The sequence below is a fragment of the Pinus tabuliformis genome, chromosome 7 (genome assembly GCF_031772625.1).
Source record: "Pinus tabuliformis cultivar Carrire ecotype Pingquan chromosome 7, CPIR1, whole genome shotgun sequence".
NCBI lineage: Eukaryota > Viridiplantae > Streptophyta > Pinopsida > Pinales > Pinaceae > Pinus > Pinus tabuliformis.
In genome coordinates this window covers 1,340,084,331-1,340,104,932 of record NC_142293.1, presented here as the reverse complement: position 1 = coordinate 1,340,104,932, position 20,602 = coordinate 1,340,084,331, and the positions used below count along the sequence as shown (strand labels likewise).

The following is a 20,602-nucleotide window of genomic DNA, read 5'->3' as shown; positions in this document are numbered from 1 at the left end:
TGTGTTTGTCTTCACTATTATATCTTTCTTGTTTGCTGGTTCGCATAGCTGTCTTGTTCGCGAACCATGCCTTCACCAACATGGGTCAACCAATGCGCTGGTGGCTGCATTGGAAGTATCACTTCACGTGAGATGGCCCATGCACCATTAGCTTAGGAGTAGTAGTGATTGCCTTCAATCTGTTTGCTTGCATGCTTGTTTGATTACCTGCTTTGTTGGTTTGTTCGCTTGCTTTCTTGTTTGCTTACTCGCTTTGCTTTCGCTTTTGCTTTTGCTTTTGCTTTTGCTTTGCTTTGTTGTTTGTTTGCTTGTTTTGTTCGTAGGTTAGTTTCGCATGGACCATGTATGACTCTTGAAATAAGCTAGGTAAAGTACGAGAGGACTTGTACAACTATCAACATTTGGTTATCTGTTGTCCACTCTCTTATGCAAGAACTTGTTGTCTTCAATCCATGATACATCAATGGAAATATGTACTGTTCGAAGTAAACCTTGGTGACAACACAATGCTTGCGTGCTCACTAGTATCACCTACTCTAGTCGGTTGTTTTTGGGTTAATCCTTGTCAGCTCAGTCCAATAGAGTAAGGTGTGGGGGGAAACCTTAATAGGCACGTCAGAGGTATAATAAACTACTTCTTTGCAAGAACAACCTCTTCTGCTTTCAATAATTCGGGATCCCTCTTCCGCCTCTGAAATGAATAAGTGCTATGCACAGTTATGAAGATGAAAAATGAAAAAATGAAAAGTGAAAAAAGTTTGAAAAAATGAAAAATGAATAAGGCAAAAGAAGAGAAAGGCTTCCTGCGCAGAGAGGTGATGCAAGTAACTTCTCCGGGGTACTGACCAGGCTCGCTGGCAGCGAAGCCATGTTTGTGTTCCTATGTGACTCCACCGGGGTACTGTCCAGGCCTGCTGGCAGCGGAGCAACACTAGAGATGAAACTAAGACTCTGACGACTATACTGCTTGTGTGCCAATATACCCATCAACCCCAATCGAAACAACTGTGTTGACTTATCTTGGAATGTGTGTCAATCAACCAAGAGCGTGGCAGATGCTACATCTTACAATCAAGCAAGTGTGGAAACCAAGATGAACTAAGAATTGAATAATATTTTTGGAGGTGTTCGACTTGTTTTTCACAAACAAGGTCCATTTAGAGAGCTGGAGTTCTACCAGTGTGTCGCCAAGTGTTATAGCGGCTACAACCACCCTCCAAAATTTTACCTTAGCTTCGTTTTGGAGCCTCCCTACTAACCTTGTAAGAACCGAAAAACAGATGCAAAGAAAAACAGTAAGGGATTTATCATGACCCTGTAAACAATTTCCCGAGATCTTACAAAATCAATTAACAACACTGCTGAGGTACCTACCTATGCCGCTGCGGTTGAATACGCTGTGCCCCTGCGGTTGAATATGCCTCCGGCTGCGCTGCTACAGTTTCCAAAAGACCGAATCCACCCAACCAAACTGGGCAGGACCTGGCTGCTCAATCCAGTAAGCTTCTTAATAGAAGCCGACTGTTCCCTCGTGCCCAGAACCTCAGAACACTCAAGCTCTTCCTGTGGATGATTTCCTTCTCCTCCAGAATTCTTCCCTTTGGTTTTTTCTCCGTTCACAAATCCATGTCCCGTGGTTTTATTCTGTTGTTTGGTGGTGGCCGCTCTTCCATCTGCAACCCACCGCTCAGCGTGTTGATGACACACCCTCTCTTACGTATTCCTCCCTTATCTCTTTTAAGGTCGAGGATGTACATGATTTATGTTTTTGAAATCATACTATACTTTTATTAAAATATTCCTTTAATATAACACTATATCGTATATATATCACATTATAATTTAATATATCACATTACATTATAAACATTATGTTTTAATATATAACATTGTTTTATTATATATATATATATATATATATATATATATATATATATACACTTTTTTTTTTTTTTTAATGTAACATCATAACTTTATACTTAGATCCCTTTTTAATTAATTACTTATATATATTTTAAAAATTTATTTTATTAATTTATTAATATAATTTTTATCAATAATCTGGAATATATAATATATATAGTCCTCTTTTAAGATCTACCCATACATTAAGCAATATTGATGAATGAGTAGAATCTCTATTCAAAGAAGTGTCATGGTATTTAGCACTTATAATCAATTTAGTATAAAATACTAGTGCGGTGTATGCGACACATACATATGTAGCTATCATATGCATGTACCGTATACCTGCTATTATTCTTGTGTTCTTTATATTTATAGATGGGTCGTTACAAACCTTCAGAGCAACATGCCTTGCTTCGTCAAGTACACAAGCTCCAGTGTTTTTCTTGTAGAGAGATAACTTGTCGATCAAACCTTGATGCATTTCCCTCACAGACTGTACATCCAGACTTGGTCCAACAACAGGCTAAGCAGCTCCTTCAAGAATTTGTGCAAATCTGGAGGGCAACTAGCCTTCCCACCAGAAATTGCGCAATCTTGGTTGGCAGCCTGTTGAGCCCCAGAATTGCGCAATTATGCTGAGCAAGCTTCACCCAGAAAATTGCGGAATCCTTCTTAGCTGGGCTGCTCAGTGCCGAATTTGCGCAAATTTGGGTAGCAGTCAGCTGTTCTGCCCAGAAATTGCACAAATATTCTGAGCAGCCAACCCATCTCCCTGCTAGAAATGCTCATTTTCTCCCAACAGATTGAGCAGCCTCTTGCATGTGCAACTGAGTTGACCAGTTCCCTTCGAGACCGAGGAAAACAGACTTGCATGCATGGGCTGCTTCTCCTAAGGCAGCATGCAAAGGCATCCCTTGTTTCAGGGATCTATTTTTGGCAGTTGGAGGTTGCATGCAAGGATCATTTTAGAAACCTCCCACTAAGTGTCGCTTTCCCTAGATTTGTGGCATGCACGTCACAACCTCAATTTTATCAAAACTCATCAACCGGACGCTGCAGAGCTCATTCCTCACATCAACCTTGCAGCTCTGACATCCCACATCGCATCTAGGAGCTGTCGGCACATTCAACTCAACTGTTTTGGGGTAAGCCCGCTTTCCATGTCTTGTGTTGCATTTCTGGCGCTTTTTTGTTTCGCTTTGTATGAACACTGTCTGCTTGATTTCAGTGAGTTCTTGCTGTCATTTTGATACATACTAGCTTGTACTAGCACTGTTTCAGTTTTCATTAACATCTCACTGTTGTCGCATGCATGAAATTGTTTTTCACGAACAGTCGCCGATTTGGTGACTCACCTCACCCACATGCATGTTGTTCTGTTTTCTAAATCTGTCATTCACCGTTTGCATGCACGATCATTCACTTATGCTTACACTCAGTATCGCCATGCATTCACATTTACATTTGTTTTCAGTTGCTCGTCGGCGAGTCTAGGTAGCCTTGGCCAGACTCTGTCTCACAGAGACCGCATTGTGCAATTTGGAGAGGGAAGGCTCTGCCTTCCTCTCCAGAAATGCACATTTCTGCCCAGGAGCTGTTATCCAGGCTTGCTTTGCGCAAATCAGAGGGACAATGACTACTGGCCTAGAAAATTGTGCAATGCAGTCACTGAGCCTGCAACCATTGCCAGCTGAGATTGCACATTGCGCAATTCCAGCAGTCAGCAGCCAGACTGGACTGTGCATTGCGCAGTTCCAACAGTCAGTCAGCCTCCCAGCAGCCCAGACTGTGCCTTGCGCAGTTTTGGCACTCAGTCTCCTGACCTCCCGACCGAAATTGCGCGACCTTCATGATCAGTCACAGTTGCAAGTTAGTTCTCAAGTTCATTTTGGTTTTCGACTGATATATTGCTTGCCATGAGTGTTGCCATGTCTCCAGGTATCGCAGGTGTTCATCTGCCTCTCAGCAGTACAGGTACAATGGTTTCCAAGAGAGCAGAGTCGAAGACACCATTCAGAGCACACTTGGGGATGCAGTCGATCAAGTGTCTATGGACTTGCCTACCCACAAAGACATCAAGTTGTTCGTAGATAAGGACATCAAAATATGATGACAACAGCATCACAGCGAGCAACATCATGAACAACAGCTGAAGGCAGCATATCGGATGCAACGAATGCAAGAGGAAGGTTGTTGGCAACACAGGGGTGGAACAAAGTTGCAAGCTCAAGCAGATCCATTGATGATGAAAGCAACTTTTGAGACTCAGGCTATGAGGTGACGACGCGACATGAAGATTGCGCGAAGATAGGGAATGGAACAAAGAAGGAATTGCATGTGCTGGAGCAGCAATTCAGGAAGAATATGAGATGCACAAACAAGCGAATGAGTTGCAGCAGGAACAGGAACAGGAACAGGAACAGTAGGGGGCGCAACATGCAGTGACGGATGATACTGTGCCTGTACAAGTTATAGATCTATCCCAGCAACTAGCACAGAGCAGACATGGTGAGTAGTGTTGTTGATCGCATGCAAGGGATTCAACAACATGCATGTCATTGTGCGCACGCATGCGATTCAATCCATTCAGCACACTCACCAAGGCGAAGACAAGAAGCAAGTCATTCTGGAGCTGAGCATGTAGTTGACAGTTGATACGCACGACCACCAGCACACACTGGAAGATCAACACGAACACTATGCATCAGTGTGTTGCCGGTTCGGCCGCACCTAAGAAGACCATGTGCATGTTAGCAGACGAGTTGGATGGAGGAGCCATACCCATGCACTCGAATGCAACGGAGGCAAGAGTTCGCTTCAGCAAGATGTCACCATGGAGTGCATGCACACCATCGTGGACGACCAAGCTTGGCATCAGCTCACCACCTTCACCATCACAAGCATGTCAAAGAGTTGGTCTCACCACAACGGATCGAGTGTCAGTGATGTCTTGCATGGCTTGCTCAAGCCATTTTGTCTCACATGGGTACACGTGCATTGTAGTGTAACGCCTTGTCAAGTGTAAGTCAAGTTTCGATAGTTGGATGTAACAGTCATAGAGTAGATGAAGAGTCATGAGGGTAGATGAATTGTCAGAAAGGGGAATGTCAAGGGTCACTCCACCCTTTGCTATAAATAGTCCCTCATAACTCATTGTAAAGGCTTTTGGTTAGCCAAACTTCGATAGGAGTATCTTAGAGAAAGCTTGGACAATATTGTAACGAGCCTTGGCTTCTCCACTATGCAGAGCTAGTACATCTCTTTGGAGGAGCAGTCAGTTATGGCTGTAACGTTCCACTATTGGAACTAGTGGTTGGACATGGATGTATTGTATGACTGGAACTTACACTTCTTAATATAACAAGAGCCAACACGTTTCATGCATATGTTGTATTGTATTCTATGCTATCTAGTTTACTCTAAATGATATATGTATTTGCTTTCTTACGCATGCATGTATAGACTATTCTGTATAAGTATGTACAAATCTTTCTGAAATGTGATGTTGGTTTAACCATCACTTTGGATTGCTTGCTAACTTGCCTTCCATGTTGTGATGTATCTTTGCTCGTGTGTTCCCTTCCAAGTCGAGTGCTATCATAGGTTTCCAAGGGGCGCACTCACCTCACCCTCAATGTGTTAGAACCTCTCATGCACCTTCCTTGTCTTACTGCAGCTGTCACACCCTTGCTACCAACAGAGACATCTTACTTGCCTCTTGTTCTAAATCGCGATCAAGGCATTACCGTACGACCCACTACTGGGACTCCTACACCAAGCGGTCTGAGGTCTAATTGGGACTTCTTACTGGGGAGATCCCTTTACATGTTGGCGGGTCCAGCACCGTCAATAGTGCCTTTGTGTAAGGCTCTTCTTATTTCTTTGTAGTCTTTCTTGATGAAAGATAGATGGTAGATCTTCTTGTCCTTGAAGTGATTGAGACTTCTTGGCTAGATGCTTCAACTTTTGTAGATGTCCTTCCTTGATGAGTGTTCTTGAGATGTCCTTTCCTTGATGAGTCACCTTAGCTCTGATACCATGTTGAAGAATGAAGGGCACTGGTGTATATTAGGATTCTTCATGACTTGATAAAAATTTATGAAGCACTTTTACAATTATCTTAGCTTGATCTTCTTCCTATTATTAGTGTGTGTGTTTCATCAAACTGCTACCAAAAACATAAGGACAAGAACACAAATGTTGGCTCTCTGCCAGGGCCAAAACGTCTCTCTCTTAGAGAGGAAAACCCTTTGGTAAGTTTCTCTTATTGAAGCTTCTTATTGATCAATGCCAAACCCTAGACCATTGACTAGGATGTCCTCCAAGCATAAGTCAAGTCCTTCCTCTATTCTGCACTTTGTTCCCGGCACATAGACTTCCTCCTTCCAACACTCTACTCCCAAACACTTCATCCTCCTTTTCTGCTGCTTGTCTAGAGATAGACCTTGCGTATGTGAGCTTCTTGTTGAGATATGTTTCTTCTTCTCTTAGAGATGTTCTCTACTTAAGGAGACACCCTTCTCTTGATTCAACGAGATACTTCTTGAGATATGTCTTCACACTGAAGTGACTGTACAACAACCCTAATTTTCCCATGTGTGGATGGTTCCCTTGGAGAATAAGGATCTTTTTATCTTTGATAGAGAGAGGGACTTCTTCGCTTGACTTGAGAGGCCTTGTAGGCCTAGTAACTAGCCCAAACACCAATGAAACTTGAACTGTGATACTACTGTTGTTGTACCCGCAATCTATCCTCCTCCTCTTCGCACATGTGATTGTTTCTAGCCCTAGAAACAATGCTCTACCTTCGTTGAGCTTCCTCTTTCGTTCACTGTTCTTTTGGGGATCATTTAGACTTGCTTCTCGTTCCTTTTCTCGGCTTATCTCTTTGCTGATTTCAGAGCTTGCTTCATTGACTTTATGAGGGAGTGGACAACCTCTATATATAGAGGATTGTCCCTACTCAAGGCCGACATTAGACCGACATTCTGTCTCTATGCCTACTTGACCATATATTCAGTATTTTCATCGTTTTGCTTCTTTTGGAGGATGTTGCTACATGGAGAGGACTTGCACTTGTCTTGGATGTATTCCTTTGATCTTATACATAGCGTAACATGCCCTCTAAGGGTCTTACATAAATACATTGACCTTTTGACTTCCTAGAAGCACTTAACCATGTGCTTGACCTACTTCAATGAGCAAGAAACTCATTGACAAATAATATAAAAATAATTTCTCTTTTCTTGAATAAATACGAAATGTCAAAATTACATTTATGAAGATTGAACCTAGTTACACTTTCTTCAACACTCCCTCTTAACTAGGGAGGTATTCATAGTCGTTACAAGGTGTTTGGCTATTTTTCAATCTTGAAGAATTCACATAAGAGAAACTGGAGTTGCAATCCATCTGTTATAGCATCATATCAATCCACATTGTCATAGTGCAAGGCCTTGACTAACAACTCCATCTTTCCATAAGACCATGAGCTACAATGCTGGTGAGACCAATGATTTATAGACACCTTCATCATTGTCTCTCAAGGTACAAATCCACTCGGTCCTCTTGCCTACTCTTGTCTTGGATGCCCTACGCATCCTCAAAGAGTATCGGATGCCAGATGATTACCCAATCCTCCCATTCTTTCTTCCCAAGTGAAGACAAGAATGTTATGTCTATCACTTCCTCTCAATTGAGAAAGACATGCCCAAGTATCCTCTGACAAGGTACTTGTCCAAGTTCCTTTGTAATTGGGAACTTGTTATAACTCCCTTTTAGCTAGGGACTTGTTCATTCATCAACAACTTCTTCTTTGTGGGTCCTCCAGTTGCTTGATCTCCTTCCTTCCTTTGATGTCATGAAGTCTTTGTTCGAACTTCTTCTTGGTAGGGAACCATCCATCGATCACTTTCCTTCCTTCTTTGTCATGTCATTGCTTCCTTCGTGGAAAGCGGCCTTCTTGTCACATATCAGGTTCTCTTGTCATCTGATTATTCCTTGTCATCTTGTCTATGCTTCAGACCACTCTTCACATGGATGCTTCTTTGTACTTGCTTGTTCCCATGCTTTGATCTAGTAGTCCTTCATGACTTCATCCTGATTTTGCTTCAACATTAAATGGTGCTTTTGTTGATCCGAACCTTTACTTTAAGTTTGAGAATGACAGACGTCTAATCTTGGTATTTTATGTGGACGATCTCTTTTTGACAGGTGCAGACCCTCTTATTCATCAATGTAAGAGGGAGTTGGCTTTTGAGTTTGAAATGAAGGACCTTGGACTGATGCATTATTTCCTAGGGTTGGAGGTCTGGCAAAAGCCAGGTGAGATTTTCCTTTCTCAAGGAAAATACATTGTGAAGCTACTTGAAAGATTTGGGATGGTGGATTGCAAGTCTTTATCTACTACAATGGAACTTAACTTCAAGAAGTTGTGTGGAAGTGCTGTTGGGCCCGATTTGGGAAATCCTTCTGACTATCATCAACTCGTGGGGTCCTTGATGTTCTTGGTGAACTCCCGTCCGGACATATGCTTTGCAGTGAATACATTTAGTCATTTTATGGTCGAGCCTCATCACATACATTAGATTGCTGCCAAGAATCTTCTGAGATATCTTCGGGGCACAATCACCTATGGACTTAGATACACTATCAGGACTGTGAGGCTCCATGGTTATTCTGATGCTGATTGGGCTAGCAGTGTGGTGGATCGTAAAAGCACATCACATCGGGATGTTGCTTCTCTCTAGGTTCTGCTTCGATATCCTGGTGAGCTGTTTGGACATGTGCTGGATACCACTGTGATCTATTGCGACAACCAAAGTGGGATTCGTCTTTCTGAGAATCCCGTGTTTCATGTGCGCTTCAAGCACATTAGGATTGATGATCAGGTCACATATATTCTTATGAAGTCTCTGGGGAATGTCAAATTCTTAACCTTCCGTGAATGACTTGGAGTTGTGGAGAGACCCTCTTATGAGGATCCCATTTGATTTGGATATTGATCTCTTGGAGCTCCGGGGGGGTTGGGGTACTTCTTGGAGCGATGAGCGACAATAGGGTGAGTGGTTCACCTTCCCTTGTGATACCCCATGATGGTTGAGATATGCATAGGATGAGTGGTTCACCTTCCCCTAATGGTGCGCAATGTACAGGGTGAGTGGTTCACCTTCCTCTATGATACCCCATGATGGTTGAGATATGCATAGGATGAGTGGTTCATCTTCCCTTAGTGGTGTGCGATGTACAGGTTGAGTGGTTCACCTTCCCCTGTGATACCTCATTATGGTTGAGATATGCATAGGATGAGTGGTTCAACTTCTCCTATGGCATATGAGCAGGATGAGTGGTTCACCTTCACCTATCGATACATCCTACCCATGCAGTCTGGGGCTCATGGGAAGTACCTCTCATTTGGCCAATGAGTAGGGAAATGATGATAGGGACCATAGTACTACCAATGGACGCATCATGTACTACCGTACTCCCTATGCTAGGATGTTTGATATTGATTTGGGATTATTGGAAATTGACTTCGGGTCAGTGGAGAATGGTATAACACATTCTCGATCATTTCATCTTCATTATTTCTTCATGGTTCAACAGAGCAAAGCAGAGCAGAGTAGGGATGACAGGGATGGTACAAATTGTCAGATGGTTTGGTAGGTGGAATTCTTCCTAGTTGAGAGGGAGTGTTAAATTTGGCAACTAGGGCCAAAATCCACCTTGGACAACTGATATGATGAAGCTGATATTTTTATTGGATTCCTTTTTCCGAGAGGGGTAGGATTGGTTTAAAGATCATCTCATTCTGACATGTACAAATGGTATTATGAATTTATTTCATTTATGGACAAATTGTCAAGGTCGACCAGCAAACTAATGTAGGCTCCAAAGCCCAAAAGACATGTCTTTTCATCCTCAACGTTGCGTATAAATAGAAGGTGCATCTACCTCATTTGGACATCATTCATTCTCACACATATCTCTCTCTCCTCGAATGATTGGGTCGTACAACTTCAGGACAGCCTTGTTCTCCTCCACACGTGCGAAGTTTGATTGCGGTTTTCTATTTCCAACATTGACCAAGTTGCAGGAAGTTTAACAAGAATTTGTTTCACTGCGATTTTTGTGGGATTATTTCTGTTTGGGCAGGCCGCATTCTTTGGCACAAAAACCGAGATTTTATGTGTTGTTTGACCAGCGTTGACCGCAGGTTTGACTCTGCATTGACTGAGATTGACTGATATTTTCGGGACTGTTTTGGGCTGATTCGGATTATTCTTGGAGGGCCAGTTGACTGGGTTTGACCAAGCTGATTTGGAGGAAGATTTCTGCTAAGTTGACCAACGTTGACTTTCTGGTTAGGGCATCCTGTTGACTACTGTTTGACTGGACAGATTTGACGGTTTTTTGGGCAAATGAATTTTGTGTATTGTACTCTCTCGCTCTGCTGAACTTTTGAAGAATAATAAGAAGACTTGATCAAAGGGTTTTCCCACATTGGGAGTTTTCCATGGCATCCGCCAAATATTGTGTCTTTTTGTTTTGGCTTGTCTTTTGCTTTTTATTTATGGTCTATCTGGATTCTGCATTTACTATCATGTTAATGTGATTGCTAAACCGGAAATTGATATTGGGCTGATAAGAAAAATTGAAGTAAATTGCTCTTAGGCATAGCCGCATAGAGCATACCATTGTTATCTAAAATTAACATATAGCCACATGAAGTGCTCGAAGTAGAAATCCATTTTAGAGATGAGGTCCTCGTGGGGAAGGGAGGTGGGTGTCTCATCCAAGTAACCCAGATGTACCATTTGTAAATTTCCTCTCTAATCACTTCGGTCAAATCTTGCTTGGGAGGTAAAAGGTGTCCGTGGGAGTCCAAGGAGTATCTATAAGGGAGGAGGTGTTCAATGGAGATGTAATTGGATTGGAGTAAGAAGGAGGCCTCATGGGATTAGCATCACTTCTCTCTTGAGCTATCTATAGAAGTAATGTTTTTTGAGGAACAAAGAGCTGGGAAGGGGTACCTCTCTCTTCTTGAGGCCAAGCCTACTAGAGGCTGGATCCCGTGGAGGAAGGAGACAAGTTGGAAGATCTAGATAACATTGTATCTGAGTTTTCTGAAAATTTGTCATATGTGTTTACCCCCCTATATCCATTTCAATGCAGCTTTAGGAATTCTGTCTTAAGCTTCAGACTCCAGTGCTTTTTGCATACTCAAAAGAAATTTGGAAAGAGGCTGCTTACATTTTTATTTTCATGCCTTGTGATAAGACAAGGGGACTGAAATCTCCAGGTTAAATTAAGCATTGCATAGTAAACAATAATGAGAGTTTTGTCCAGAATTTAACAGTGAGCAGGGCATTGAGTAGAGTTTGTTTCAACTCTCTTACATTTTGTTTAGCATTAAACAAGGTGCCTTTGCTTGGATGTTTCTAGATGGGCTTCATGTCCCGGTGTTCTCTGAAGGGAAGCCTCTAGACTGTTGACGGTTGGATCACCATCTTTGAAAGCAAAGTGGCAATTCTTTCTTCCAGATCTGGCATGCTAACAGGCACTCATATAAAGAGTGTTTGATGTAATAAGTTTGGGTTTGGTTCATGCATGAAAACAAGGTGCTTACCAGAAAAGGTCCACATTCATTCTATCTTTGGTCTTTTCCAGAATGAAGTCCCTTCAAATGCAGTGCTTAAGCAAGGAATGGGTCAAGCTGGATCCGGATTAATATTACAAGAATCTCGAAGCTCCATTTAAAGTAGTGTGAAGGCATCCTAAAGGCCAGTGCTTGGAAGAAGTGAGTGAGAACAGACCCAAGCGCTGACATGGATCCTCGAAAATCCAAATAAGCAATACTTTAAGAGGGGCAACCAGCATGAAGAGGTCAGTGTGGACTCTTAAAAATTAATAAATTATGTATTTTAATGATGGATGGTTGAATGATTTATTTAACATTTTTATGTTTTGACAAGGTCATACGGGGGCTCATTCAAAAAGATATAAAAGGCAACGCCCGGCTCATTTGCAAGTGTGGATTCAAATGGAGAGAACCCCTTTGAGTCTAAGGCAGCTTGGTTATTCAGGTTTGGAAGAAGGCATGTGGCAAAATCGAGTCTATCATCTTCTTTCTCCTTTATCTTTTAGATCTGGGCTGCTGTTCTCTACTAGAAAGCATTCCAGTTGGTGGTGCCTACCTTTGCTGGACTGTCTTAGCAGATTCATCTTATCCTTGTGCTCTGTTTTGGTTTAGGACAAGGCTCTGACTCTTGCTGATCCCGGAAGAATTCATTAAGAATTGTTGGCTGTTAACTCTATTTTCTGAGGTTGTTGAATTTTTCTATTGCATGGTTCATTAGCTGGTGGTGATTTGTTTATAGAGCAGTTTCCTGCAGACCATTTCATTCAGTGGTTGCACAGTGACCAGATTGATGCTATTGATAGGTTAAATCATTGGTTGGATTTTCCTATAAACATTCTTCATTCCATTTCAGACCTTTTCTAAATATTGATCTCAAAGCCCTAAATATCAAGGCACTAGTCGTATTGAATTCCAACCTATATTCAAAAAACCCTAAAGCATACACAATCTAATCTGATTTACAGATCTGAAGTATCAAGGACAGAGTAATGGCCTTCTGCAGGGACTCCACCCATCATGTTGGCATGAACCAACTGAAAAAAGGAAGGAATGCTGCTTGTGGTGACATTGGGCAATATTTCCGAGTTGCCCTAGGCCTATTGTTTGGTTTAGGGACTGGAATATTTGAACTGCAGGTTTTGGAGGAAGCAGATTGCGTAATTATAATGGGAGTTTTAGAACAAGATAGATCAATGTTTAATAAATTAGCTGAATGCCTTTAAGATTTGAATATCTTGATAGATATATCAGGGTTAAATTTGCCATGGTTTTAACTTTTTATATCTCACCTTGATTGGGGTCATCCCTTTACAAGATGGCTTTCTTGAAGGGGATTGAGCTTTGTACAAAGTGGCTAGAATTAATTCCTCTACCTATTGAACATCCTACGAACTAGAGATAATTACAGAATCAAATACTACTCTTTGGAATGACACAACTTCATGTATAAAGACCTTAAAATGGACATGTATTCATATGAATTGATGATTGATCTTCTTTGTGTATTAGGAATTTCTTTCTTTCTTTTTGGCATTGACCTTCCAGCTTAAGTAAGGTATTCTGTCATGTTTATGACTACTAAGTAATGTTGTTGTGTGCAGGTATAGATGAAACCATAGAAAAGGCTCGAATAGGTCTTGCAATGAAAGAAAAGTTGAGGCTGGTGATAGTATGGGCAAACCACACTCAATCTACTCTTCTCTCATATTTGGATGCAATGCGTGGACACAACGTACCATTCAATGCCTTAACATTTTCTTTCTTTTTCTATGAGAAATATCTTTATATTCATATGAAGAATATACGTGTTTCTGTCCTTGAGAGACTGTTCAGTCAACAAGGCTCAAAGCCATTACAAAAAATACTCATTATGAGCTCAACATGTTAGATGCAGGAATTGAAGCCATGTGGGGAGGATAACAACATTTCTCCCAACCACTCAAGCTAAACCCAGTTGACATTCCATGCCTTAACATATTACCTTTCCTAAATTAGATTTTATAGGATGCATGAACACATAAAAGTGACAGGGATGAGTGTAATAGATACAGTTTTATTTGGAAGGCTCATTCATCCATGTAGGGATACATATGCATTTAACTATCAAAATGACCTTTCATTTCAGCATTCTAACTTTACCATTCAACTTCCTGATTGACTCCTCAACCTCCTAATTTGGAACTTGATAATCCTACTTGCAAAGTCATCTGAAATGGGGAAATGGTTTCACAAATGACATTTTTTAAAATTTTGCAAACATAGAAATACCATATTAAAATATTGAAGAATTAAAGCTCAAAAACTAAAGCCAGAACTCAAGTTTTTTTTTTGGTTGTGGAAATTTAGTGTTTTTTGGTTTTTTAAGGGTTTATTAATGAACATGTCATATTCGGGTCCCACTCCCTTTCAGTGGCCTTTTTCTTCAATTTCTATTTTCAGCTTTGCTTCAAGAAACAGACATTTTAGCATTTTTGGACAGCAATATCTCAGAAATGTATTGAAACGAACATACCTCAGAAAAGTTTTCAGGGAGTGGCTTATCCATTTGGTATCGATTCATGTTTCTTAAATATTTCTTGGAAGGAAATGTGTGGGTGGTGTTGTCCACAGATTTGCGCACCCAAGACAAGTGGGACAAATCCTCAACCCCACAAGGTGTGTTCTTTGTGGCAATGCTCAGAGAAGGGGCTGTCACTTTATCCCAACTCTCTCCATTTAGACTCTCCTAAGTCAAGGGGGTGTGGTCCCTAAGGAAGGTTTTAAAGGAAAACTTCTTAAGGATAACAAGGTCTAGGAGATAATTAGTAAAATTAATTAGTAAAACTATCACCATCCAATATAACTTGAAACAAAATTAGCAATTGATTTAGCAAGTATAAATGTTTATGAGCATATAATACCAACAAAATAGATAAATGAATTGTATTCCACAAGATATCCTGCAAGGCAAGTTTTGGTTAGACCAGTGCCAAATATGCTTGCAACAAATATATGCTCAAAACAAAATCACAATACTTGCAATTAGAGATTACTTTCAAGTTACAAGAATAACAAGCTGCAATACAAGTGTTAGTGAATCAAAACCACAATAGATTATATACCAATTTGAGATATGAGCAACAAGATGAAAACAGACCTTGCAATAGGATAAAACTTGTATTTAAAGTAAAGATGCTCAATTATGATGTAACATTTAAAAAACAATTAGCAATGAGCAGATGAAAATGAAATAAACAAGTACAAGAATATGAAATGCTTGCAAGTAAATGAGAAGCTCACAATCCAAATTGTACAATAACCAATTGTGTGCAAGATGAACAAGGTTATATGTGAGTGTGTGAAATAAAGAGTGGTCTTGGTAATTTTTAATTAAATGCCTAATCTAAGGTTTGACTTCCCCTCAATTCCTTCAACTTGGTAAGGACTAGTAGGTAGTTGCAAGAAGGCTAGGATGAGGAAGCAATGGCTTCATTAATGATACCCACCTAGGACTTCAAGACAACCTGCATGCCTTCGTTCCTACAAGGGACCTAGCCACGCAAGAGAATTGCGAGGTCATGTGTTTTAACCGTTGATTCAAACTCAAATCTACGTTGTTTGAATGGCAATTGAGGAAGTTTGTCCTGAATATCTATCAACCAAGCTTATGCTTGGAGGTAAATTTTAGAGAATCTAAAAATGCAATTTAGATGCTAAGTTAATACAATTGCTTCAAATGAGATTGACAATTAAAGTGAGATGCTTCAAATGTGAAATGTCTTATGAATATCAATAGAGAAATACCATTCCACTTTAATGATCAAATTAGCAATTTGGTGACTTGAGCACAAATTATGATATCAATGTGAGATTAGCTTATGCTAATGATTAGTGAAGCAAGCGAAAATTACTCGATAAAGCAAAAAACAAGAAATTAGAGAGATTACTTCAAATGAAAAATGCAAATTAGATCAAGTAGCCATTGAAACTACTAAATAAAACAAAAGCGAGTTAGTCTAAGTCAATGATGAGTGATTAAAACCACTTGTAAAGTGAACACAAAAAATGAGATCTAGCAATTAGATGGATGCAATGAGCAATAATCTAAGTTAAAAATCCAAAATGAACAAGTTAGTCAACAACCATCAAAGAGATCCTCCTTCCCAATGAGGAGGTGGGATACCAAGGGGAAAACCCCCAAGGTCCCTCCAAGAATTTGTTTTCTTTTATTATAATTACAAGTGAAACCCTCTTTGAGAGAAGTGAGGGCTTAGGATCTTCAGGAGGGTTTACAAAAATAGAGCTTCAAGAGCCAATACCCTTCCTTAAGATATCAAGAATGTAAATGAGAACTATTTACAATGCTTATGGCAAAATTTACAATGAAAAATTGTAACAACCCATCTCAAATCACGAACAACATAGCAATATTAGCATGCATGTGAGGCATACATATGATAGCTACATATGCATGCATCATATACATTGCACTAGTATATATATATATATATATATATATATATATATATATATATATATCGACTATATATCGACTATTCATGGAGAATGTCTAAATATAAGATAAATGAATTAATTATCAAAGGTGTTAATTAAATACCTAATTCACGTAAAAAGAAGAAATATACACTCAGTAAGAAATATAGTTGAGTTTATTCATATGTTTACATATAACCCAAAATGTATACTAATAAAACTAAACCCATAAACCTTATGATTAAACTTGATATTTTATAAAACATAAAATAATATGTAATATTTAAAATCATCATGGTCTTATACTATTTAATAAATTAAAGTACCAACTGTCATAATTAAAGTGACACCATTCGATGTTGTGAGGATCTGATTCACTTAAAGGCAAAAATCATGACAAAGCAATCACCGCCTAACAAAAATCTTATCCTTTCATAAAGGCGGTGAACAGATGCGTAGGGAGGGAGGGACCTCTGCTATTTAAAGGGAGGAAGGAGGATTTCAAGGGGGGGGTGTTCTTTGCCTGTGGATGGGGAAGGTTGTATTTGCTGTAAGTGGAAAAACTGAACCGGGTGCTGTTGAAGGAAGAAGGAGAGGAAATTTATCCATACTGCTTATAATTCAGAACTATTGAGCCTTACTTGTTTTGAAGTCTCTGGGCACGGGGGAACGGTATGCATCGGTTGAGAAGCATACTGGATTGAGTATCTAGGTATACTCGGTTTGGCTGGGTGGTTTTGGTCATTCGGTAACGAGAGCGCTGGAGAAGTTCTGCAGCATCCTCATCGCAACAGCCGTAGCAGACCAGGTAAGTACTTCGTCAAATCGAAATCTATTAATACCATTTCAGACAGTTTCAACAATCTTTACAGTTTCACAGTTCAGTAATGGCTCTTAATTTAGTACGACCACTACATATGGTATCAGAGCGTCGTTCAAACCCTGCGACCTCACAGGCCCTACCGCCGAATTCTGCGGAAGTTTCTTTTTTTTCTCTTCCAATTCGGTGCCAAATAACCGTGATACCTGTTGTTGTTGTTGTTTCGATGCCGGGAAAATTTCGAACACATCATTTTGTGTGCTGAATTAATGCCGCTGCTCTTATTCCATTGCCACCGCTGAGGCAAAGCCAAAGTCGAATTTGGGGGCCGAATTCTTGGCGGAACCAGCTTCAGGCATGGGCGATGGGCGATGAGGACCGTAATGGCGGAATGTTATGAAGGTCTCGCTGAATCTCCACGGTCGTGTTGTAGATTGAGCCAGGAGAATATCTGGAAATTCGGCCGATGTTACAGGAGAAACGTAATTCGTCACCGCTTAGCAAATCTGTTCTTCTTTAGCTCCGTGGATCGGATTAAAACCTGTCGTTCATTCCTGTCTCGGTTGTTGCAGAGCGAAGCAAGCAGTCAGATCGATTTTTGTTTTCATTTTTGTTCAATTCTTCGTAGATCTGCTGTATCTGCGTCTTACATCGTTGCATCTAAGGTTGTTTTAGGGCTTAGATCCGACTTTGTCGGGTATTTTTCTACATTTGGGGATTTTTGGGCTCAAATTTGGTTGTTTAGAACCTGATTTGGAAATCTCAAGTTTGTGTGGAAAGCATGTGGTTTGGCTCTCTTTGCTGAAGGTTTGAGTGTGTTTTAGGCAAGGCCGCTCAGAATTCTTGAGGAGTTTTTTTTTGTTATGATAGAACCTTGGCTTCGGCGGGGTTTTCGTCGGTGTGCGGCGTTATTTATGGTTTCGGTATTTTCGAGTCACTGCAAGTCTAAAAGAACTTGAAGCCTTGGTTCTTTGGTATTGAGGCGTGGGTTTTTCGATTCCCTCAGGGTTGTCGTCTAAATCATATGCCGCTTAAATGGTTGGAGACGCAAAGCATCTTTCTTTAGCAGAATCGCTTCAATCTGGCGAAGCATAAGTCTACCATGAAGAAAAAAAAACTTGATACTCGATTTCCTGCGTCTCGGATTAAAAGATAATGCAAGCTGATGAGGACATTGGCAAGATTGCACAGACAGTACCTCTCTTAGTATGTGAGTACGAGATATAATATGTGTTTATTTATGAGATACTTCCGACCACATTTAGTTGTTTAAGCCGATTTACTAGAGATTTATAAGATTATTTTGTGGCATTCAAAGGATTTGGTAATCTGTTTAGATTCTAGAACATGTTTATAGACAATTTTGAGAACCCAGAATTTCAACTAAAGCTGTTCAAATTTTGTAAATTCCCTTTCCAGTCAATTGTCAATTGCAACCAACCAAAGGTATGATCAGAATGTGAAATGCATTTTCTTTCAAAATGTATTCCAAGAGTGTGTGTGTGTGTATATTGCATGAAGAATTAAGTTCAAGTTGATTTCATGTTGCAAGTTCAGTTTATAGATAATTAGAACTGATTAGCTAGAGAAGGCATCTGAGGTTATACTTAGGGAAGTTCAGTGTCTCGTAAAAGTTTTATTGCTTCGAAAATTCAACCCTAATTGAAATATATCGAAAGCATAATTGAAGTGTTTTGTATTACCTATGATGAAGTTTAGAAGGTAACCTAGACATGTTGAGACAACATAACACTTTAATAGAAAAATGGATCCAAAATCAAATGGGAGAGCAATTTTCATGGAAGTTCAACAACACCAATTTATGATATTTAAGGTCTGATGGTTCTTAGGAGTTTTGTGAAGGGTTGAGCTTGTTTCACAATGTTTTCTTTGGCTCCAAAAAGAATGATTTATCTTTAAATCTATGTTAGACTGGGCCTAGTCTCCGTCTTGGAGTGGCCTTTCTTCAGTGTAGGGGATGGGGGGACAGTAGGGGATGTCCCCTGATCGGCCAAACATTCCCTGGAAAAAGGGATGTTTGGGGTATCTCTCCAATATCACCTGATATGGCCAGCTAGAGAGGACAGACATCTTTCCATCGCCTTAGCGATGTCTAGGCTTATCCTCTCTCTAAATCAGTGCATCTTAGGTGCCTGCCTCGTTAAAAAAAAAAAAAAATAAATAAAAAATAAAAAATACAGTCCCTTATATGCTGGAAGCCCATGCTGAGCTTGTTTAATTAAAATTTCTGCACCTATATGTAAAGTATGTTTCTATTATCAAAAGAGGTTTAACTATTTATGGAAGAATGGTCAAAAGGAACAAAAGAGAGGGAGAATATAGAGATTGAAGGAGATTCATGTTTTTTTTGACTAGAACATTGATAAAGAAACTTGAATTAAAAGAACATCTTATTTTACTTGAACACATTCTTAAACCTATAAAAAGGAATCACTATATGACACATCCTTGATAAAGTAACCAAAAAGGTGAATATTTGAATGGACTGGGTCTAACTGATCATTTTTGTGTGTAGCTAATTACTAGTGTACTGATCAATCATTGTTTACTACCACTGCACAGAACTTCAGCATGCCTTATTTACTTTGTCTTTTCATCAATGCCATGGTTTTAGTTTCTCACATTTAATAATCATATAATAAGATACTGATTATTTACTATAACTGTATGGAGTTTCATGCCTCGTTTACTGTCTATCCAACATTTTCATTGTTCTATGCTTATACCTATTTACCTATGTTGCATGAGTTTCCGGTATGGCTAGAACCTTTGCCCAAATTTACAGGAAACGTCAAGTTGGGAGCGGCAATAATGAATAATATAATATATTAAAAATTAAAAATTTAATATAATTAAAATTCGTAGAAAAGCTTAATACCTAGGTTCGAATTTGATAAGAGTAATTGAAGAAGGAAAGTCAGCGCCACATGCAAAAGTATTTATACATTCACTCAGCCCATAAAAATACTATATTGCAAAATGAAAAAGAAAAACTAATTTCAGTTCAGAGAATATTATTTTAACCATATATGTTTATACATTATTTTATATACGATAGTTGTAGTATTAGAATGATCCATCCTTTGTTCCCAGGTTATAAAGCGGCGCTGATTGGTATTATTGTATTGAAGACTGTTGAACCCAGGTTTGCCTTCTAGAGTTGAGTTGCTTGTTGAAGACTTGAGTGGTGAATGCATAGTATAAAAGTTATTGCAAGGGTTTAGCAGAATAATGAGTTGCTAAGTATGATATTTATGTAGTCTGAGAGGACACCAAGATATGCTATAGTTTGTCTATTGTAATCGTGTTATTGTCACCATGGGCCTTGTAGTATCCTGAGCTTGATGTTGATGTATCTAAGCTGAGTTGTATGATGAGCAGAGAATGTTACTGATTGGAGTATTGACAGGTTATTGATTGGGTCTAAACTACACTTCTTTGAAGAGGCTCTCAGGGATACCGTTGAAAGCTTGAAGGAAAAGAAGTTGCTCAACTTAGATAGCAATCTGTGATTTGCTTATACCTGGAATCCTTTTGCTTTTAAATATGCGGTTATGCCACTTAGCTTTTATCTAAAATTCTGTTGAAAATTAGATTCATCTTCTATCAAACACAGAAATGTCCTTGAAAATTAGGCATGTTCTTTACCTATTTTATTTTGGATCATTTTTGAAAACATTTAGGGTGAATGTAACTTCATTATTTTTTTGCTATTAACAAAAAAAAAACTCAGGCCTGAC

At 39.6% G+C, this 20,602-nt stretch overlaps 1 protein-coding gene across 13 annotated transcripts in view; it reads left to right on the top strand.

The window, feature by feature from the left end:
* The window catches only part of LOC149252525 (uncharacterized), a 269,367-nt gene that overhangs the window by 173,619 nt on the left and 75,146 nt on the right, over positions 1-20,602 (top strand). For all 13 annotated transcript variants that reach the window (XM_089459723.1, XM_089459721.1, XM_089459727.1 and 10 more), the window contains one exon: positions 13,150-13,280. In XM_089459723.1, the coding sequence (XP_089315849.1) occupies positions 13,150-13,280 (131 nt within the window). The remainder of the gene's footprint in view (positions 1-13,149; positions 13,281-20,602) is intronic.